At 43.8% G+C, this 19386-nt stretch overlaps 1 protein-coding gene across 2 annotated transcripts in view; it reads right to left on the reverse strand.

The window, feature by feature from the left end:
- The window catches only part of hspa12a (heat shock protein 12A), a 130934-nt gene extending 116233 nt beyond the window's left edge, over positions 1 to 14701 (reverse strand). For both annotated transcript variants that reach the window (XM_080205835.1, XM_080205833.1), the window contains exon 1: positions 14395 to 14701. In XM_080205835.1, coding sequence (XP_080061961.1) covers positions 14395 to 14434 — 40 coding nt within the window. In that variant the 5' untranslated portion in view covers positions 14435 to 14701. The remainder of the gene's footprint in view (positions 1 to 14394) is intronic.
- Between the last annotated feature and the right edge of the window lie 4685 nt (positions 14702 to 19386).

Consider the following 19386-nt stretch of genomic DNA (forward strand, 5'->3'; position numbering starts at 1 on the left):
CAAACAGTTTTCCTCCGAACAATGCAGAGCCATAAAACCATTGAGAGTAAAAACAAACAACCCCCATTTAAGCCACTTAAAGCACAACAAAAGAGCTCCCTGTAGACAGCCCAGCAACAATGACATCAACTAAGGATCTACAGAGAGCATGATTTTTTAAAAACACTTTTAAAGGTACACTAACTTCACAATGGTGGAGCAGGCTTGACGGGCTGAATGGCCTGCTCCTGCTCCAACGTTCAACAGTTTGGTTTGAAATTTGCCATTAATGTGCAACTCATCAATTTCTTTGGTTCCATTTATTCCAGTCCTGGCAAATGTCTTGATCTAAGTAAACTGGGAGATATTAAAGCCATGCCAATTTCTATCAGGACAATCTTTGAAGATGTCTTGGTCTTATCAACTTCCTGCCTCCATACATTCCCAATTTCAAAAATCTTCTTTGCTAAGGGAATTGTTGAGAAAAGATGTGCTTTTCCTGTGGTATGATGTAGAAGCACTGGAACAGTCCTTATCAAAACCATTGACATTGCAATTTTAATATCCTAGGGAAACAACTAACCTGGAGATAGATGCCAGAGAAAAGACTGGGAGTGTGCATATCGTAAAGAAGGCAACCCAATTGCATTTGCTTCAAAATCTCTGGGTGGGATTTTACGGCCTCGCTCGTCCCAAAATCATAAAATCCCACCCGTGGTGAACAGACCTTTCCACGGTCTGGCCCTTGCCCACTCTGAGTCCTATGGTGGGCAAGACGGTAAAATTCTGGCCTCCACCTGTGATGGTAGCCAACTACTCCAACATTGAGTGGGAAACATTAGCTTTAGTATTTGGAATCATGCATTTTCATACCTACGTACTTGGCAAAGGATTTGTGAAAGATGCTGACCACAAGCCACAGGAGATAATTTAATGAAATTGAACTGCACATTCAAGATATTATATAAGTCAAATGACTTGATGATCACATCTAACACACTTATCAGATTATCTAACACAGCAAAAACCAAAGATGTATCCTTGGATTGACAAGTTGGCTTTACTGACACCGAACTTGAACATGTTCTCCAAATTGATCTGGTACATTTTGTGCACCACAAATGCCGGCAGCTACAAGGAGAAACAGTGAAAGATCCCACACTACAGGAACATTTAAGGATAGCCTGAATCAGCTCACCAATTCCTTAGGCAGCACTGTACAAACACACAACCACTATCATCTAGAAAGGCAATAGTAGCTGACACCTGGAAACACCACCATCTGGCACTTCCCCTCCAAGTCACTCAACATCCTGATTTGGAAATATATCGCTGTTCCTTTACTGCCGTTGAGTCAACTCCTGGAATTTCCTCTCCAATAGCACCATGGGCGTGCCTACACTTGAGGGACTACAGTGGTTCAAGAAGGCAGCTCACCACCACTTTGTCAAGGGCAATTATGGACAGGCAATAAATGCTGGCCTAGCCAGTGACACCCAGATTGAGTCATAGAAATTTACAGAATGGAAACAGACCCTTCGGCCCAACTTGTTCATGTCATGCTTTTTTGTTAAATCCTAAGCTAGTCCCAATTGCCCGCACTTGGCCCATATCCCTCTATACCCATTTCACCCATGTAACTGTCTAAATGCTTTTTATAAGATAAAATTGTCCCCACTGCTACTACTTCCTCTGGCAGCTTGATAGAGTCATAGAGGTTTCAATATCAATAAAATATATTTTTTTTTAATTCAGCAGTCCGTGGATACGGGAGACCATTTTGGCCTCATCAAGATGCATGCAAGATCTCTCAGGGAGTCATGTTCAAAGGCATCATACATGAAATGTTGTGATTTGATATTCTTCAACAACTTCATCACTCACTCATAGGCATGGACCAGAAGAGAAGACTTGCAAGAGACAAAGAAGATTCACAAGAGACGCAGTCTATTGGTCAGATATGAACAATAATATTGAAGTTATCACCAAGAAGTATGAGGCATGTCAAGTCAGCACAAAGAACCATTGGTTCTACATGAAGATCCTACCCATACTTGGTCTGAAATTGCATCCAACAGGGATGCAGGAATGTGTTGTTGCAATTATACAGTGCCTTGGGGAGGCCACACTGAGAGTATGGTATGCAGTTTTGGTCTCCTTTTCTGAGGAAGGATGTTCTTGCTTGAGGGAGTGCAGCGAGGGTTTACCAGGCTGATTCCAGGCATGGCAGGACTGATGAACTAGGTTTGAGTTGTTTTCACTGGAGTTCAGACGGATAAGGGGGGGATCTCATAGAGGCTTAAAAAATTCTAACAGGACTAGACAGGATAGATGCAGGAAGCATATCCCCATTGGTGGGGGAGTCCAGAACCAGGGGTCACAGTCTGAGGATTCAGGGTAGACCATTTAAGACAGAGGTGAGGAGACAGTTCAATACCCAAACAGCAGTGAGCTTGTGAAATTCATTACCACAGGAAGTAGTTGATGCCAAAACATTGAACGTATTCAAGAGGTGGCTGGATATATCACTTGGAGCGAAGGGGATCAAAGATTAAGGGCTATTGAGTTGGATGATCAGCCATAATCATAATGAATGGTGGAGCAGGTTCGAAGGGCCAAATGGCCTCCTCCTGCTCCTTTCTTCCATGTTTCTATGTTTTTCATGTCCATCATACTGACTTCATCAATATCATCATATTACCAAGTCGTCATTATTCGACAGTTGCATAATACGTCAAGCACAACTGTCGTGCACACTCTCAAGTGCAATTTTTAATTTATCTGGTGTGTATAGAGAGATCGTTACAGACAACCATTCACAATTTATTGGTAAGCCATTTCGATGCACAAGTGTGAGGAGTGAAATATTGAATACATTGCTTCTTCTCCTCATTACTCTAGATCTATAACTTAGCTGAATGGCTCATTCACACGGTGAGATCCCCAATTTCCAAATGGAGACAGATCATGCAAGATTTGCACATTGTAATTTTACACGAGAGCAACTCCTCAAAGTGCAACTATTCCCTGTCATCCCACTGTACAAGCACAGACTAACTGGCAGATCATAAAGACGGTTGGTGGGGCAAGTGTCAAATCAAATGATGGAAGCGGCAGTTGGAAATCTGGGACCACGTTATTGCCCCCAGATCAGATGCACAGAGTAAAAGGGGATTCCTACCTCTAAAACCCTCCCCTTTAAAAATGGCCACCTGCAGGTCTCCTCTTCAGCCAGGTGGGGGTGTGGAATTGGAGTTGGGGTAGGCAAGCTTCGTAGGGGTGAAGTGTCAAAGGTGGGTTTGGCGTGGGTTGGACAACTTGGGTGCATATATAAAGCGCCCCATTGGAATTATCGGGTCCAAGTGTTACTTCCTGGGCACATCTGGAGCCTTGAAAGAGACATTATTAAGCTGTCAAGCTTAAAATGTTGTCAAACTATTAGATTATCCTAGAATGGATGGTCCATCATGGGCTTTCTCAATGGGTGAATTGTCAATAATGCTTTCTAACCAAAAAAGTGCTAAATTAAACCATTGAGTGGACTCTCAAGACACAGTCATGGAAATGGCATTATTTTGCCACCATTAATCAATACGGATAAAATGCACTGATTTAGTAAGCTGGCTAGGCTTACTAAATGAAGGCTGAACAACACTAATGCCTATTCACTTGCCCTATTGCCACTCATCACTCTGGATGTGCCCATACTGACCATGTTCCTCACATTGGCATAGTGTTGTGGTATAACAGTCTGAAATAAGACTGAGTCAGCCAGTAAGGTTGTCAATTGTCACTGAGCACAACGTGTCACCTCGGAGTGATAGCCATAACACAGTCAGCACTAAGTAGAGCCCTTCTCTCAACCACACCATTCTGAGTATTCATAGGTGAGATTATGCAAATAGCTACAGCATGTAGGCACACAGAAGTGGATTATAGCACTGTATTCTCAGTTGCTCATTGCCCTTCTTGCCTTACATTTTCATTAATTAATTCACTAGTTTTCTGTCTGGGATGTGGTAGGGGAGGTACAAAGGAGAGTCATCATCTACCCAGCTGGCCATTGCAAACCACTGGCTATAACCATCGAGTCACAAGTTCAGATTGCAACAACAGTTAACACCACCAAAGATCATCAGAGATTTGTGGATCCAGTGCTGCCAAAGATTCAATTATCTGTTGTGATCTGGCAAGGCTGAATAGCTTGGCTCACATCTGTATGTTTATGAGATCTGATACCTATAAGCCTCAATGCTAAAACAGAGGAACGTGTAAGCAGTTTATTCAGCTGCACAAAAACAGATGTGAATAGGCAGTATGATGCACAGACACACTGAAGGGCAATATCTTTGCATGCATTAATTATGAAGGTGACATCAATTGATGTTGTGGTTGCAGAACAAAAGAATGACAAAGTGATGGCCTACACTTCTGAGATGCAGGAAGCTCAAGTGCTTTAAAAGCTGGCCTGACTCCATAAAGTTCCGGAGGACTAGTTCATGCTGACCTCTGGAATGGAGGGACACACGGTCAGAAGTGTAGGATCCAGGCTCTTGACTACCACCACCAGTCACACCCTTAACCTGCAGTGAAAACTGGGGACACTGGGAATGAGGTCAGGAATGGGGTCCCAGCCGACATTTTTACTGCCCCATGGAGTTTTCCTGACTCAATGAAAGTCCAGCCCTCGGTCTTTATTTCTGATTTCCAGCATTCACAGCATTTTGCTTTTCTGTTATCCTCCAGTTTCATTTTCTTAATCAAAACTATTTTGTTTCAAGCCCTCTCTACAGTCCTCGCCATACAACACAGCAGGACACTGATTTCAGTGCAGTTCAGAGATAGACAATCCCAACAATACAATTCTCTCTTTTGCCAGTACTGATGCTAGTGCCCCACAAACTCAAAACCCATTTCTCCCACACCAATCTCAGAGCATACATTTAACTCAGTGATTTTATTGGTCCAATGCCAATTTGCTCATGGATCAGAAAGTAATCCAGAAATTATTATGTATGTTTTCTGCTTTTCAAATTTAGCCTCCAGCTATTCATACTCCCTCAGTGAAACCCCTTTCTTAGTTCTACACAAGTTATTGGTGCCCACGTGCACCTTGCCAACTGGATCCTTCCCTTCACACCCCCAGTTCCTCTCTAGCCCAGAGGAGATGCGCTTAAATCTGGCATTGGGTAGGCAACGCAGCCTTCGGACTCATGTTCTCAGCTGCAGGGAGCAGCATGTATCCATCTAAATTCAGTGATCTTCCTTTTGATTCCTCCAAGTTGGACAGCTCCCTAAGCCATGGTCAGTTTGCTCTTCCTCCCTGCAGTCCCTGATCTAGTCCATACAAGCTGCCAGAGCCTCCAATCTATTGGACAATTGCAGGGGTTGGAGTTCCCCTACTGATACTGTCTTGGCCCACACACCTGCCTCACTCACAATCACAGCCTCTTGTCCCTGACCACGGACCACATTCATAAACACCAAGCTTTAGGGGGCGTGACTGCTTCCTAGGTCAGGTAAATATCCTCCGTCCTGACAAAGAGCAAAGAAAATAATAGCACAGGAACAGATCCTTCGGCCCTGCAAGCCTGCACGGACCATGCTGCCAACTTAACTAAAACCCCCTACCCTTCCAGGGACCAGATCCCTCTATTCCCGTCCTATTTATGTATTTGTCAAGATGCTCCTTAAAAATCATTATTGACACTTCAGTGTTTGAAACTTGGGACTCCAGCTCATCAACTCTGAGTTGAAGTTCCTTGTCCACAGACACACTGCAGATATCGTACCATAGATTATACTGAGGTTCTCCAGCTTCTATGCAATAGAATGGACAGGTGGACAGAGGAAATGGTATTGTGATTTGGGACCATGGGAAGGGGAGGGGGGGGGGGGCGTAAAAATATGTTTCAATCTGTTTACTCATTGTTGGGCCAAATGTTGTGCATGCTATAACCTCTGTTTCTCTAACTATATACTACATTCACCGTGCATGGCTTAAGTCTTGCTAAAATGTATCGAGAAGAAAGGCTATCAGAAAGAAATCTTACACCACTTCTAAATGATTTCTTCCTTCTTATTGAATTCCTTTTTTAATGGTAGGAATACCAAATAGGAGGATGCTCCCTAAAGTCCAGTCCATTTACTGCTTTCCAGTATAATTTCAAAAGCACACAGGTATCTGAATGCAGCTGTATTCTCCAAATGCCATTGATTTTCAGTAATTGAGAAGTGCTCTTAAGCAAATTCATGTCCTAAAATGTGAGCAGACGACATTATGTAACTTCGGCTTGACGCCAGCATCTATCACATTCCTGTAATTGACCATTTGGATTAAATGGATTGTGATTGATTTTTTTACTATTGGAAAATGGATCATAACGTTCTGTGATGGATTTGATTGCTGAACGAATGAGAGACACATATGTACAGCATAATATAATTAATCACTGTCTCCTCCCAGCCTTACCATTGCTTTGTGAAAGCTTTCTCCTGCACTGAAAAAGGGTGGGGTAATAGAAAGCTGACTTCTTTACAGCTGCGCACAGCAGCACTCCACTGTCTGCTCACTCCTGGCCATCACAGGCATGCCAGATACAAGAAGCAGCTCACATCATTAGCTGAAGGTCATCAAGCGCCATGGGAGTCAAGGTCGGGGCTTAAACTTGTATCTGAATGAGATGTGAATACCAGCTGCTGCCCCGACACCATCTTTCCTTAAGATATTATACACGGGAAATTACTTTCCATACAATATTTTATTCTTGACATCGTGAATGGATGGAAACCTCTGTGAAAATACCAATTCAATGTGAGTGTGTGTTTAGCATTCAGAAAATCACATCAGCAAACGTAATTTTTAAAACCTGATTCCATAAATCCCCTTTGCCTTGACATTTCTAAACTTTGGGCATATGCACTACCTATAATTTTCCAGCTCTTAGCGATCATTAAATCCTGGGGCAGCACAGGCCTGAATTTCTGATATGTCCTGCTGTAAGACAAGGACCCGCACAGGTGACATGGGCTGATAAAATCAAGACTATATGGTACATGTGTTACAAATATCACATTTCAGAGACACGTTGAATTCTGATAAGCTTGATCGCTAACTCCAATCACTTAAAACACAGGCTGTTAGCCCCAGGATACTGAAAGCCAAAACCTTAAATACTTTGGACAATTCTAAGCACTGGTTTCTCTGGAAGAGTTACTTCTGCTGCACACACCTCCTTGAGTTTGTTTTTCATACATTTTTCCATCCGAATTTTCTCCGTTTATTCTGATTTGTGAAGAGGGAGAAAAAAAAACCTCTGTTGGCAATCAATTGAGAATGAAAAACAAGTGGATTTAAATACAATAATGTTTGTCAGAGTTACACTTTTATGATATTTTTTAAGAAAAGTCTTTGTTTCCCCCTGGCATTTACGGCACTGGAGAATAGAATGTTCTTTCTGCATTGGATCCGCACCAGGTGATATTTCCATTCTCAACACGTTCAAAACAAATGCTTTGAGTTAGTGCTGAGATTGCTGAATTAGCTCTGTATCAAGGGAATACAATGATCTCAGAATAGTGACGATGGTGACTGATGACCCCCATTAACCACTAGCTCAAGGTGACCTTCGTAGCAAATCTGCACTTGAATTCTGCGAAAATTATTCGCAGCTTTTTGAAGGTACTGGCTCCTCTTTATGGTACAGTTTCATGGACATCAGGGGACCCTCCACATACCTCAATCAATTGACCATTCTTCCTGAGTGAGGCCACATAATGAGCGGCAGCAGCCTATTCATCTGGAAAGAGGGCACCACAGCTGAGTCTGATCCAATCTTTATCTGATGGTCGTTCACGGCATAGGAGAAAAATGTGTCTGATTTTTCCTCTCCCAAAGTGAGGTCTTCTGAGGTCAAAATACTGGTATGTTTGTAAGTGCAGTGGGAGCAGAATGATTTGTTGCTGACTAATTGCACCAATGAATAGACATGAAAGCCTATTAAGTTCAACACTAGCATTCCCTATATTTTATTTTCGTTGTGCTCGACCTGTTCATTTAGGTGTATGGGCTATTTAAATTTTTTTGCCAGGTGACTTAAAGAAGCCGGCATATGCTTAGCCACGCTGGAACCTTAGGGCTGCCACAATGCTTAGAGGGATCATTGTTCAGAGCATTAGTCTTAATTTAAAGAAGTTTATATTAAGCTAAATTAAAAATGCACCTATCTAAAGCTAAGAATAGTTTTAGCTTAACCTTATACCACGTGCTGTCACTTGCAGGACTACATTAACCAATAAATGACCCAAGCCATTCTCTGCCAAAATGTGTTAATTATTTAAAATTACTTCCATCCACATTGAACCATAGAACAACATTCTGGAATATGCTGACTTGGAATTCTTTGGCTAAAAAGTGAAGTTGCTCCATTTTCTCTGAGAAAATTTGCATAAGTGACTAAATCCAGGTTTATGCCAAAACATTGCTGTACACTAGTTTATTTGATCATCTGCACTGTTCCCGAGTTAAAATTGCCAAAACCCAACTCAACTGGTTGGCAGAGTTCCACTGTCATGTGAAAGACCAGAGTCTTGCATCTCTTCTAAATGGGTAGAAACTCACAAGCAAAGTTTTAGACTCAGCAACCTATCAACAAATACTTTTAAATGTCTTCATTCTGAGATCTTCATCGTATTCTCCGCAACTTCAAAAATCTGTTACATTTAAAAAAGAAATTCTCCCATCGATGCATCTTTTAAATCAAGCTGAGCCTAATGCATGTGAATAATTGTTGAAGGAAACAAACTTTTAATTTTCATAATATCAGAGGGTAAAGAGGGATAATGTTGAATGATCTGGGCTTTCCTTGATCTCTGATGTTGTTTCCTGTGAGTTTTTATGTTCTGGAGTGTGCCAATAAGATTTAAAGGAAACTTCAGTGTAAGTTGCTGTCAGAAAGGGTGACAAATGGAATTAAGTCAGATTGAGAAAATTGTAACAAATAGAATAAGAGGCGTTACAGTGAATTGTAATGCTCCATGTGCTCTATCTTGGCTACATAATGTGGGAAAGCAAATAAAGAGATAGAAAATCAGAGAGCAAGAGTTATTCTAAACTTCTTCTGCAAGCTTGTAGCGATCAATTTGACGGGTATGAGCGGACACCTAGGACCAGTCATATTCCGATCTACTCTTAGGGTTACTGTATAAAGGGAAATGAGCGAGAAATGGGTAAAGGAAAAAAATTGTCTTACAAGGAGTTCTTGCCCTCAACAACAAAATAATTTTTATTCATATGTGAGGTACATCGGATGGGAAATTTTAAGAGTTCACCTTCTTCTTGAGCAAAGCTTCACAAAATAAATTTAGACAATTTTAAACTGGAGGTATGAGATATATTAAATAGTATGTTACCAAAATGCAAACAAGCAAATTTTAACACGTTTATTTATCATAGAATCCCTACAGTGCAGGAGGAGGCCATTCGGCCCATCAAGTCTGCACCTACCACAATCCCACCCAGGGCCTATTGTCAGAACCCCACATATTTACCCTGCTAGTCCCCTGACACTAGGGTCAATTTAGCATGGCCAATCAAGCTAATCCACACATTTTTGGACCGTGGGAGGAAACTGGAATACCCGGAAGAAACCCACGCAGACGTGGGGAGAATGCACAAACTCCACACAGACAGTGTCCTGAGGCCGGAATTGAACTCAGGTTCCTGGCGCTGTGAGGCAGCAGTGCTATTCGCTGTGCCATCATGCCACCCTCTCCCCTTTGGTCCTGACTCCATATCAGGATGTATTTCTACAGGTACCAGGCGGCGCCACTGCCCCACCAACCACACTGTCACTGCTCCCCATCCCCCAGCACCTGTTCTTAGTGGAAATTCTTCATGATACAGAAAATCAACCATGACTTTGTTGAATGGCACAGCAGGCCTGAAGAGTCAAATGGCCTATTCCAACTCTTGGGGCAATTCTCCAGACCCGAGTGCCTCGGCATAAATCATGTTTTGTCAGACAATCGCCAAACACGTTTTGCACCAAGAGGACCGCTTTCGGGATTCTCCCTGCCTCCCTACGGTGATGTAATTTGGTTCCCACCCAGCGAGAGCGTGAACCAGATAAGCAAATTTAAATATGCCAAATTCACCCGGCTCCCAGTGTTCACCAATCCATCGGTGCAGCAGGAAATCGGAGGGAATCACTACTGATCTCCATAAATGATTATAGCCCTCGGGTTACTGGACATGGCTGGCATTGCCACTTGGCACACTGGCATTGTAAACCTGGCACTGCCTGTGTGCCATGTGGCACTGCCAGGGTGCAGGGCCTGAAGGAGGCCCCTGGAGAGGGCAAGATCTTAGGCAACCCCATAGCAGCATATCACTCATTAGAGGGAGGCTGATAGCAGCAATTGGAAAGCCGAATGCCTCATTGCTGGGGAACATTGATATGGGTTTGGGCGGGGGGGTGGGGGTGGGCGGCAGGTCACCCTCATGCCTGCATGGTGTGGGGATGTGGGGAGGTGACTCCAGACATTTAGTGATGGGAGAGAGGTTGACCCTCTGGGGTCAAGGGCTGGTGGGGTTACCCATGGGGCGTGGATCTTCAACTTAATGTTGAACTTTTGACAAAAAGGTGCCCCAATCTCTGAGAAGTCAGTGTTGCCAGCATCTTTTACATAGAATCCCTACAGTGCAGAAAGAGGCCATTCGACCCATCAAGTCCGCATCAACCTCAATCCCACAAAGCTCCCATCCCCATAGCCCCACATATTTACTCTGCTAATCCCTCTGACACTAACAGGCAATTTAGCATGGCCAATGCACCTAACTTGCACATCTTTTGGACTGAGAGAGGGAACTAGAGCACCATGAGGAAACACACACAGACACGGGGAGAATGTGCAAACTCCATATAGACAGTGACCCGAGGCTGGAATTGAATCTGGGTCCCTGGCATTGTGAGGCAGTAGTACTAGCCACTGTGCCACCTTTTGGTCTTTCACATCTCTCTGCTGGCATTAGTCCCATGTTCCAAAAAGTAGCTAAGGGTAGGATCTCAAGCCCGCTGTCATTGTCCGCAAGAATGGCAGTGGGGGCTCAAAATCCAGAAAAGGGAGAAATTGTGAATCTAGCCAGTGAGATTGCAATATCCGATTTTCACCAATCCTGGCTGGCAACATAATCAGTAATGGGCTTGGGCGTGAACTGAGGTCAAAATATTTGAAGATAGTTCAATTTATTAACCAACCCTCTTGCCAGATATTGACCCCTCACCGTAATTTCAAACCTCGCCAACATGATGTGAACCTGTTGTGGCAATCTCCCCCAGGGGCATAAAGGTGAGTATAGCCTGTGGGAGAGGGGCACCATGCCAACCTGTGCCAGGGCAGTACCAGCACAGACACAAGTTAAACCCTCATGGAGGATGGAGATGGACAAATTGCTCTGATTGTGGGAGGGGGTTGGTGAACACCAGCTCTGATTGAGGGAGGGGGCAGGGTGGGAGTAGGGGGAGCCCCTGAGTAGGTTACTTTTCCCATTGTTCGGGGGCACCCTTTAAACATGATACTCTGATCTGAGTGCAGCCAGGCTTTGCTGGTGTGTGTTTAGGCTCCGTCCCTCTACATGACAGCGTGAATCACACTCACCTGTTTTTTTTGTGACAGTGTTGTAAGATCAGAATAGAGAACTGGCCCCAATTAGTGGGATTTTTGTTCCAGGGTGGGTGGCGATATGTATTGGAATAGGACCTACCATTCCCAGACGCAGACTGGAAGCAGTTACAGAGTTGTCAAATGGCAAGGCCTGCTGGTCAAAAGGCCAGTCTTGCTTCTCTGAGATTTCATCCTAACTGTGTTAAATATTAGGCCTTCTCACTCTCACACCTCCCTTCACTCTCCATTAGCTATCCAAGCTAACCCATGCCCATGACCCCTGTACAGACATATGCCCACCACTATTTTCTCTGACCTGTTCCATGCCAACGCAAGCAAACCTCAAGAAATTAAATAAAGTTCTAAGTATTACATATTTTACCATATAGAAAAATCTCATTCATAAAAACCCATTCAATACTTCTAAATCCCCTCAAGTATGTAATCCAGCACAAAAAAATTGTACTCATAACCCAACATCAAAGATAACTAACCCTTTAATAACCTCTTAGAACTGTCAAACTGTAAACTTACAGCTCCTCAATGTGATTAATAACCAGGTCTGGAAGCAGTCAGGCAGTTAATAATGCTATAATGGCAGCAGTTGGCGTTAAATCAACAAACGTCTAATGAAACTACAAGCACAGATCTGTTTTTAAGGCTCAGACACAGGTAAGCTTTTTTAAATTATTAACTTAAAGGGCTGACCTTTCAATAATTTGACAGTTACATAGGCCTTATCTGGCCTTGGCAAGTATTTGCATCTACTCTAAAAAAAATTACAAATCAAAGACAGCAGGATAATCGCCTTACTCCAGCAAAAATTGGATCTGTTTGAACACAGCAATGAGGCCAAGTTTGAGTTTCCCCAGTTGTGAGTCACTTGGATGGCACAGTGGTTAGCACTGCTCCCTCACAGTGCCATGGGCCTGGGTTCAATTCTGGCCTCGTGTCACCGTCCGCGTGGAGTTTGCCTATGCGCCCTGTGTGTGTGCGTTTCCTCTGGGTGCTGCAGTTTCCTCCCACAAAGATGTGCAAGTTAGGTTGATTAGCCATGGTAAATTACCCCTTAGTGTCAGGGTGATTAGCAGGGTAAATGCATGGGATTTCAGGGATAGGGCCTGGGTGGGATTGTCTTTTGTGTAGGCCCGATGGGCTGAATGGCCTCCCTCTGGAGTGTAGTGATTCTATCTATTGCCACATTCCCCTACCATAAATAGATTTAACAGAAATGTGCCGTGTCTTCCAGATTTGCTTCCCAGGGCTGTTTTTGGGTAAGCCATGGAGTCTCCAACAACATTGCGAAAATCCAGACCGAAGATTTCTGCAGAGCTAGTATTACTATATTCACTCTATGGTTGTGTGACATTTTACTCACACAGCAACAGAATAGGCAGTGCCTGCTGCATTTTGTTCACTGATTATGGCACAAGTCCATAAAGCTGGTTAGATAGCAAAAAACAAAAGCACTGCAAAAAATTCAACCAGTATATAATTCAGAAACAGTATGCACTTGACCTTCCTAATGAAGTTCAAAATTAACTAAGAGAGACTATTACAATATACTGCTATAATTATTTAGCTCTTTTTCCCCAAAGGGAAACTTACTTTGAAGTTAAGGGAAAAGAAAATGGAAGGACACCAAGTTATTTTTGCCCATTGGCTTCTATTTTATCTTTCTGAATATCCGTCATGATTTAATCTTCCCGCATGATGCAATTTTTGTGATCTCTAGAGTACAAGCAAAGCCATCAACATCAGTGGAACAGCTCCTCCTCGAGTGCAGCTACATTCTTCTGAGAGGCCCTGAGGCAGAAGGCATACTGTCTAGACGTTGTTATAAGGCAGCATTATATACCTCTGGAGTTTGAACATGTTGCAGAAAGCCTACTTTCAGGCACAATTCATTGTGGACGGCCAGTAATGATATCACCAGTGTGAAAAGGTGCACTCCAGGTCCCGAGTAACTGGGAAGGCATAGTTAATACATTCACTTGGGACTTTCTAAACATATCTCCAAGTGATTAGTAATGAATTTCCTTTCGACATTGAGGCACTCAAACTCCACTGCAGTTTCAATCGTGTCATTCAGGTCCACAAGCACTATTTAACAGCAGTTGAAAATATAGCCACAGGAAAAAAGACTGAGCCATCATTTAAGTCTCACCACGTGTGGTTTTCTAAATTTCAGTAAAGTTTTATTTAACAACACTCACTTTAAAGTAACCCTTGATTATCATCATCGCTGCCACTGATATTAACAACGGGCAGGCCAGCAATTGGGAGATTTTATTGAGGTAGCTGCAGGCAACAAAAAAAAACTCCAAAGGAAAAGAAACTCCCAAGAAAAAGAAACCCCAAATCTGATTATTGAGATTAAATTATACATGACAGCAAAAAAATGGTCTGTCCTCACACTGGGGACTGTGAAGTCAAAGTGCACAGTAAGTAGCAAAGAGACAAAAAGCCAAATGAAACGGATTATGCTACAAGGTTTCTTCACCTGGAACAAATCAGTTTGTTGTAATTTTATGCTGCATTGAGTCCCACAAGTCCCCATGTGACTATTACAATGGCTGGGCTCTGCAGTGAAGCCAGAGAGACTTAACAGGATATTACATTCAGACAGGATCCTACAGATCAAAAAACCTAGCCGTGAATGAAAAAGAAAGCGAATGCTGTTCTGATCCTGGCAGTATTACCAGCCACTGCAGTATGGATTTACACTCGCAACGGTAAAATCTTGCCTACCTGCAGTCTGGCCTTCAGTCACTGACTCCTTCTCAGACATTGTAGTGAATCCCAGTCAAAAATCTGCAGTGTTTAAAATCTTTTAACCATTAGGCTGGCAGGATTTTTACTTCACTGTGCAGTCTCTGCCATTGAATCACTGCAATCTGACTGTAACAGGCTTCTCCTTTCTCTCCCCCTTTCCAAATGTCTTCTGTACTGACAGTTCAGTAAAGCCCCAATCTTTGACCCCCACTAGGCTTGCTGGTGGAAATTAGCCCAAACATAAGGGGAGAAGCAAGCTGCCTGTACTCTCACTCCTCATGCTAGTGCGGGGCTCCGCCTTCCTAATGCGCTCATACACAGTGTCAGCACCGGCAGGGAAGGGCTTCCAATACTGCAGTAAGTGACTGAATAGTCTGCAGGATGGACCACACTGAGGGAAACAATTAAAACCCCTGAGTAAATGTGGAGGACCGATCAGATTATTTTTAAATCTTCTGGATTTAATTATTTAACATTCTCCTTGTCAATCTTAATTCAGTTACCCTTTGAAATGTTTATGCTTAAATTTGTTTTAAGCATAAACACATTTAATCGCAGGAATACCTTAAAGCAAGACCTACTTACAATGACCTTAATTTAATACTGCCTTCAAGTCTTGCATACTAAGTGCTATATACTATGCAGAAGGAATTATTTTTGTATATTTAAGTACAGCAGAAACATTTCAGATGCAGAGGCTAGGTAAAACAACAGTGTTGTATACACAGCTGTTCCAAGTCCGGTTAGCCTTCTGTTAAACGCCCCCACCCCTTCCTGCATCATATATTGTTCAGTTAACACAATTTTCCAGCAAGTTTCATTTCCAAATCAGTCCACGAGGCTCATGGAAATAATAAGAAGCTGCTTTTATTCTGCTCTGGGTGTAACTGCTAAAAATCAGAGATTACACTGGAAGTTCAAACACTGACCCAAAATAACATCAATGGGCTCAATATTTAGAAGTCTAAACGAACCAGTGTTTTGATGTTTCATGCTTCTAATAGGCAGGATGCACTGCTCAGTATTACACCAAGCTCCCAGTCCAGCAATGCCTAAAGTTGAAGAGGCTTCCTTTTGTGTTCAAAGCCCTCTTAAGACCTCATCCCTCCCTAATTCTGCAACCCCATTCCGCTCTATAACCTCCTCACTTTTTTGCGTTCCTCCAATTCTGGCCTCTTGCACATCCCTGATCTGCCTTTGGTTGCCTAGGTCTAAACTGTGGGCGGGATCTTGAGCCCACTCCCTTTGTCCGTGGAAATGGCAGAGTAGGCTCAACATGCAGAGAGTTTGGAAAAGCATGATTCTCACTGGCGAGATCGCGTTTTCCAATTTTGAGTGAACCTCACTGGCAGAATGATGTAGCACATGTCAAGGAAGGCCACAAACCTAATTTCAATGTATCAGCATACCATGAGCGAGCACTCACATCAGCGCCATTTACAGCAGCGTGAACATAAGTGTGAATCTGTTGCCATCACCTCTGAGAGGGAAATCAGAGGTCAGCGCTCAGACAACCATTACTTCTCAGGCAATCCATGACTCAAGGAGCATAGGGAGGATGCTGGGGACACATACAAATGCAGCTCGGGGCTGGTTGTGAGGGTCACTTTTGCCATCAGGGGTGGGTGTGGGTTGCTTAAAGGCCTTGCCTCCCCTTCATACGGGGTCACCCTTTCCTCTGAGGGAATATGCTAGCTGCTTCCTGGTTCCTCCATGCTGGATTAGTGTTCAAACAGTAACTGAGTGGGTGCCCTTCCTTATTGGAGCTGCAAACTGGGTGGGAAGCAGCCACAACAGAGAACAATACTGGGTGTATTAGTGAGAGGCAATATGGTTTTGTGAAGGGGAGGTCATATCTCACAAACTTGAACGAGTTTTTCGAAGAAGTGATGAAGCTGATTGATGAGGGTAGGGCAGTGGATGTTGTTTACATGGACTTCAGTAAGGCCTTTGACAAGGACCCTAATGGCAGACTGGTGCAGAAGGTGAAGTCGCATGGGATCAGAGGCGAGCTGGCTACATGGATACAAAACTGACTCAGTCAAAGAAAACAGAGGATAGCAGTGGAACAGTGTGTTTCTGAATGGAGGGCTGTGACAAGTGGTGTTCCTCAGGGATCAGTGCTGGGACCTTTGTTGTTTGTAATATATATAAATGATTTGGAGGAAAATGTAACTGGCTTGATTAGTAAGTTTGAGGATGACACAAAGGTTGGTGGATTTGCAGATAGCAATGAGGACCATCAGAGTATACAGCAGGATATAGATCAGTTGGAGACTTGGGCAGAGAGATGGCAGATGGAGTTTAATCTAGATAAATGTGAGGTAATGAATTTTGGAAGGTCTAATACAGATAGGAAATATACAGTAAATGGCAGAACCCTTAAGAGTATTGATAGGCAAAGGGATCTGGGTGTATAGGTATATAGATCACTGAAAGTGGCAATGAAGTGGAGAAGGTAGTCAAGAAGGCATACGGCATGCTTGCCTTCATCATCCGGGGCATCGAGTTTAAAAATTGGCAGTCATTTTGCAGCTTTATAGAACCTCAGTTAGGCCGCAATTGGAATTTATGTTCAATTCTGGTTGCCACACTACCAGAAGGATGTGGAGGCTTTGGGGAGGGTACAGAAAAGATTTACCAGGATGTTGCTTCATTTGAAGAGCAGTAGCTATGAGGAGAGGTTGGAGGAACTTTATTTGTTCTCACTGGAATGACAGAGGTTGAGGGGCGATAGGAGTCTACAAGATTATGAGATACATGGACAGAATGGATAGTCAGAAGCTTTTTCCCAGGGTGGAAGAGTCAATTATTAGGAGACACAGGTTTAAGGTGTGAGAGGCAGGTTTAAAGGAGACGTACAAGGCAAATTTTTTACACAGAGGATGGTGGGTGCCTGGAACTCGTTGCCAGGGGAGGTAGTGGAAGCGGACACAGTAATGACTTTTAAGGGGCATCTTGACAAGTACATGAACAGGATGGGAATAGAGAGATATGGACCCCAGAGGGTGGAGAGATTTAGTTCAGTCAGGCAGCATTGTCGGTGGAGGCTTGGAGCGCTGAAGGGCCTGTTCCTGTGCTGTAATTTTCGTAGTCACAAAGAACAAAGAACAAACACAGTCACAAAGAACAAAGAACAGTGAGGTCCTGGGGTTCTGTTTTGGAAGAGGTCAAGGTATAAGGGCAAAGTGGAGGGATATCAGAGATAGGGAGCTATCCAGCCTCTTGAAACAAAGATTCTCTGACTTGGGGAAGAGCGAATGCAGTGAAACATAAAAACCTCACTCTGTCAATGGTGTGAGCCCAGAGGGGATTACAGGACAGGAAGTCCAAATCCACTTCTCTGTGAACTCAGATTCTCAGGTACAGCAGTGAGAGGGTGTTAATTGCTCTCATGCGAGGCTGCTTAATTGCACAACATTGGAGATCCTGAAAGATGAGACTGCCCTCTAGGGAATTGCATCAAAAGCTAACTGTATACTCTCAAGAATAGGCTGTGTCTTGTAAAGATAAACGTTGTTGCCAGAGTGACTGATGAATCTTGGATGAGTCCAGCATGCCAGTTTAATACCCAGAGCTAGATCGAGTGGCACAATCTGGGGACAACACTTTGGAGCATCAAGCCCCAAGAATGTAGATGCATCTTTCAATTCAAGCCTCAGCAATGCACAGCTCGCACTGTGGAGAACCCCCTGGCAACCGGCACCACTCCATCTGCTGAATAGCATGTCGGTCTCCATTTTTGAGGAGCCCAGTCAGAATGCAGACCTTGTTGTAATGCAAGCTGTTATATGCCCTTTAGCGCCATGCTGGGTCGGGACATATGTTCTTTGGTGGGGGGCATGAATGTGCGGGTCAGATGTCAAGAGATAATAGAGGCTTAACACTATTCATAGAATCCCTACGAAGCAGGGCATTCAGTCCACTACAATACACCAACAACAATCCCACCCAGGCCCTATCCCTTTAACGCCATGTGTTCCCCTGACACTAAGGGTCAATTTAGCATGGCCAATCAACCTAACCCACACATCTCTGGTCTGTAGGAGAAAACTGGAGCACCTGGAAGAAACCCATGCAGGTACGAGGAGAAGGTGCAAGCTCCACACTGATTGTGACTTGACGTCAGAATTGAACCCAGTCCCTGTCACTGTGAGGCAACTGTGCTAACCACTGTGCCATCCACTGTTCATCCTGCTAGAGTATAGAGGAAGTACATGGAGGAGAAACTTTGGAGACAGTGGCGGTCAAGAATCTTCCATCATTGATATCCCCACCTTGAGTTGTTTGAGCTTCAATGCTGGAGAAGACTGTATCTGTCTTGGGGGACAGTGGACCACCTCTGCCGCAAACTGCCCAAATTGACACCGCAAGGAACTGGAGGACACCCAATGCCTGTGGCCCTTAATGCTACAGGCATTCTGAACTTATGGTAGAGGTTTGTTCCAGGGCAGCACAGAGAACACAGTGGCATGTACTAACCTGACACTTACAAATGTATCAGGGAGGTGACAGATTCCCTTTATGCCAGGGCAGATACATTTATCAACTTTGACCAGGTCCAGGTGAGCCAGGACACCAGAGCCTTGGACATCGCCCACCCAGCAGGGATGCCAAGTGCAAGGTCTGATAGACTGCTGTCATGTGGCTCTTAAGTCACCATGGAGGAATGCAGCTCCATTCAGGAACCACAAATGATTCCATTCCCTCAACACCCAAATCATCTGTGACCACAGAATGCGCATTATGCAGGTGTTTGCCCATTTCCCGGGGACAGCCCATGATAGTTACAGCTTGGGCTCTCATAAAACCCAACTGTCTTTGAGGGAGAGTGGTGGCTGGAGGGATGGCTCCGTGGGAACAAGGGGTACCCGCTCAGAATGAGGTTGATGATGCCACTGTGGAGGCCACAAACACCAGCGAAGACTCGATACTATGAGGCTCAAGCTTCAATACGTGTGCTGGTGA

The sequence above is a fragment of the Carcharhinus amblyrhynchos genome, chromosome 17 (assembly GCF_965287045.1).
Source record: "Carcharhinus amblyrhynchos chromosome 17, sCarAmb.v2.hapA, whole genome shotgun sequence".
NCBI lineage: Eukaryota > Metazoa > Chordata > Chondrichthyes > Carcharhiniformes > Carcharhinidae > Carcharhinus > Carcharhinus amblyrhynchos.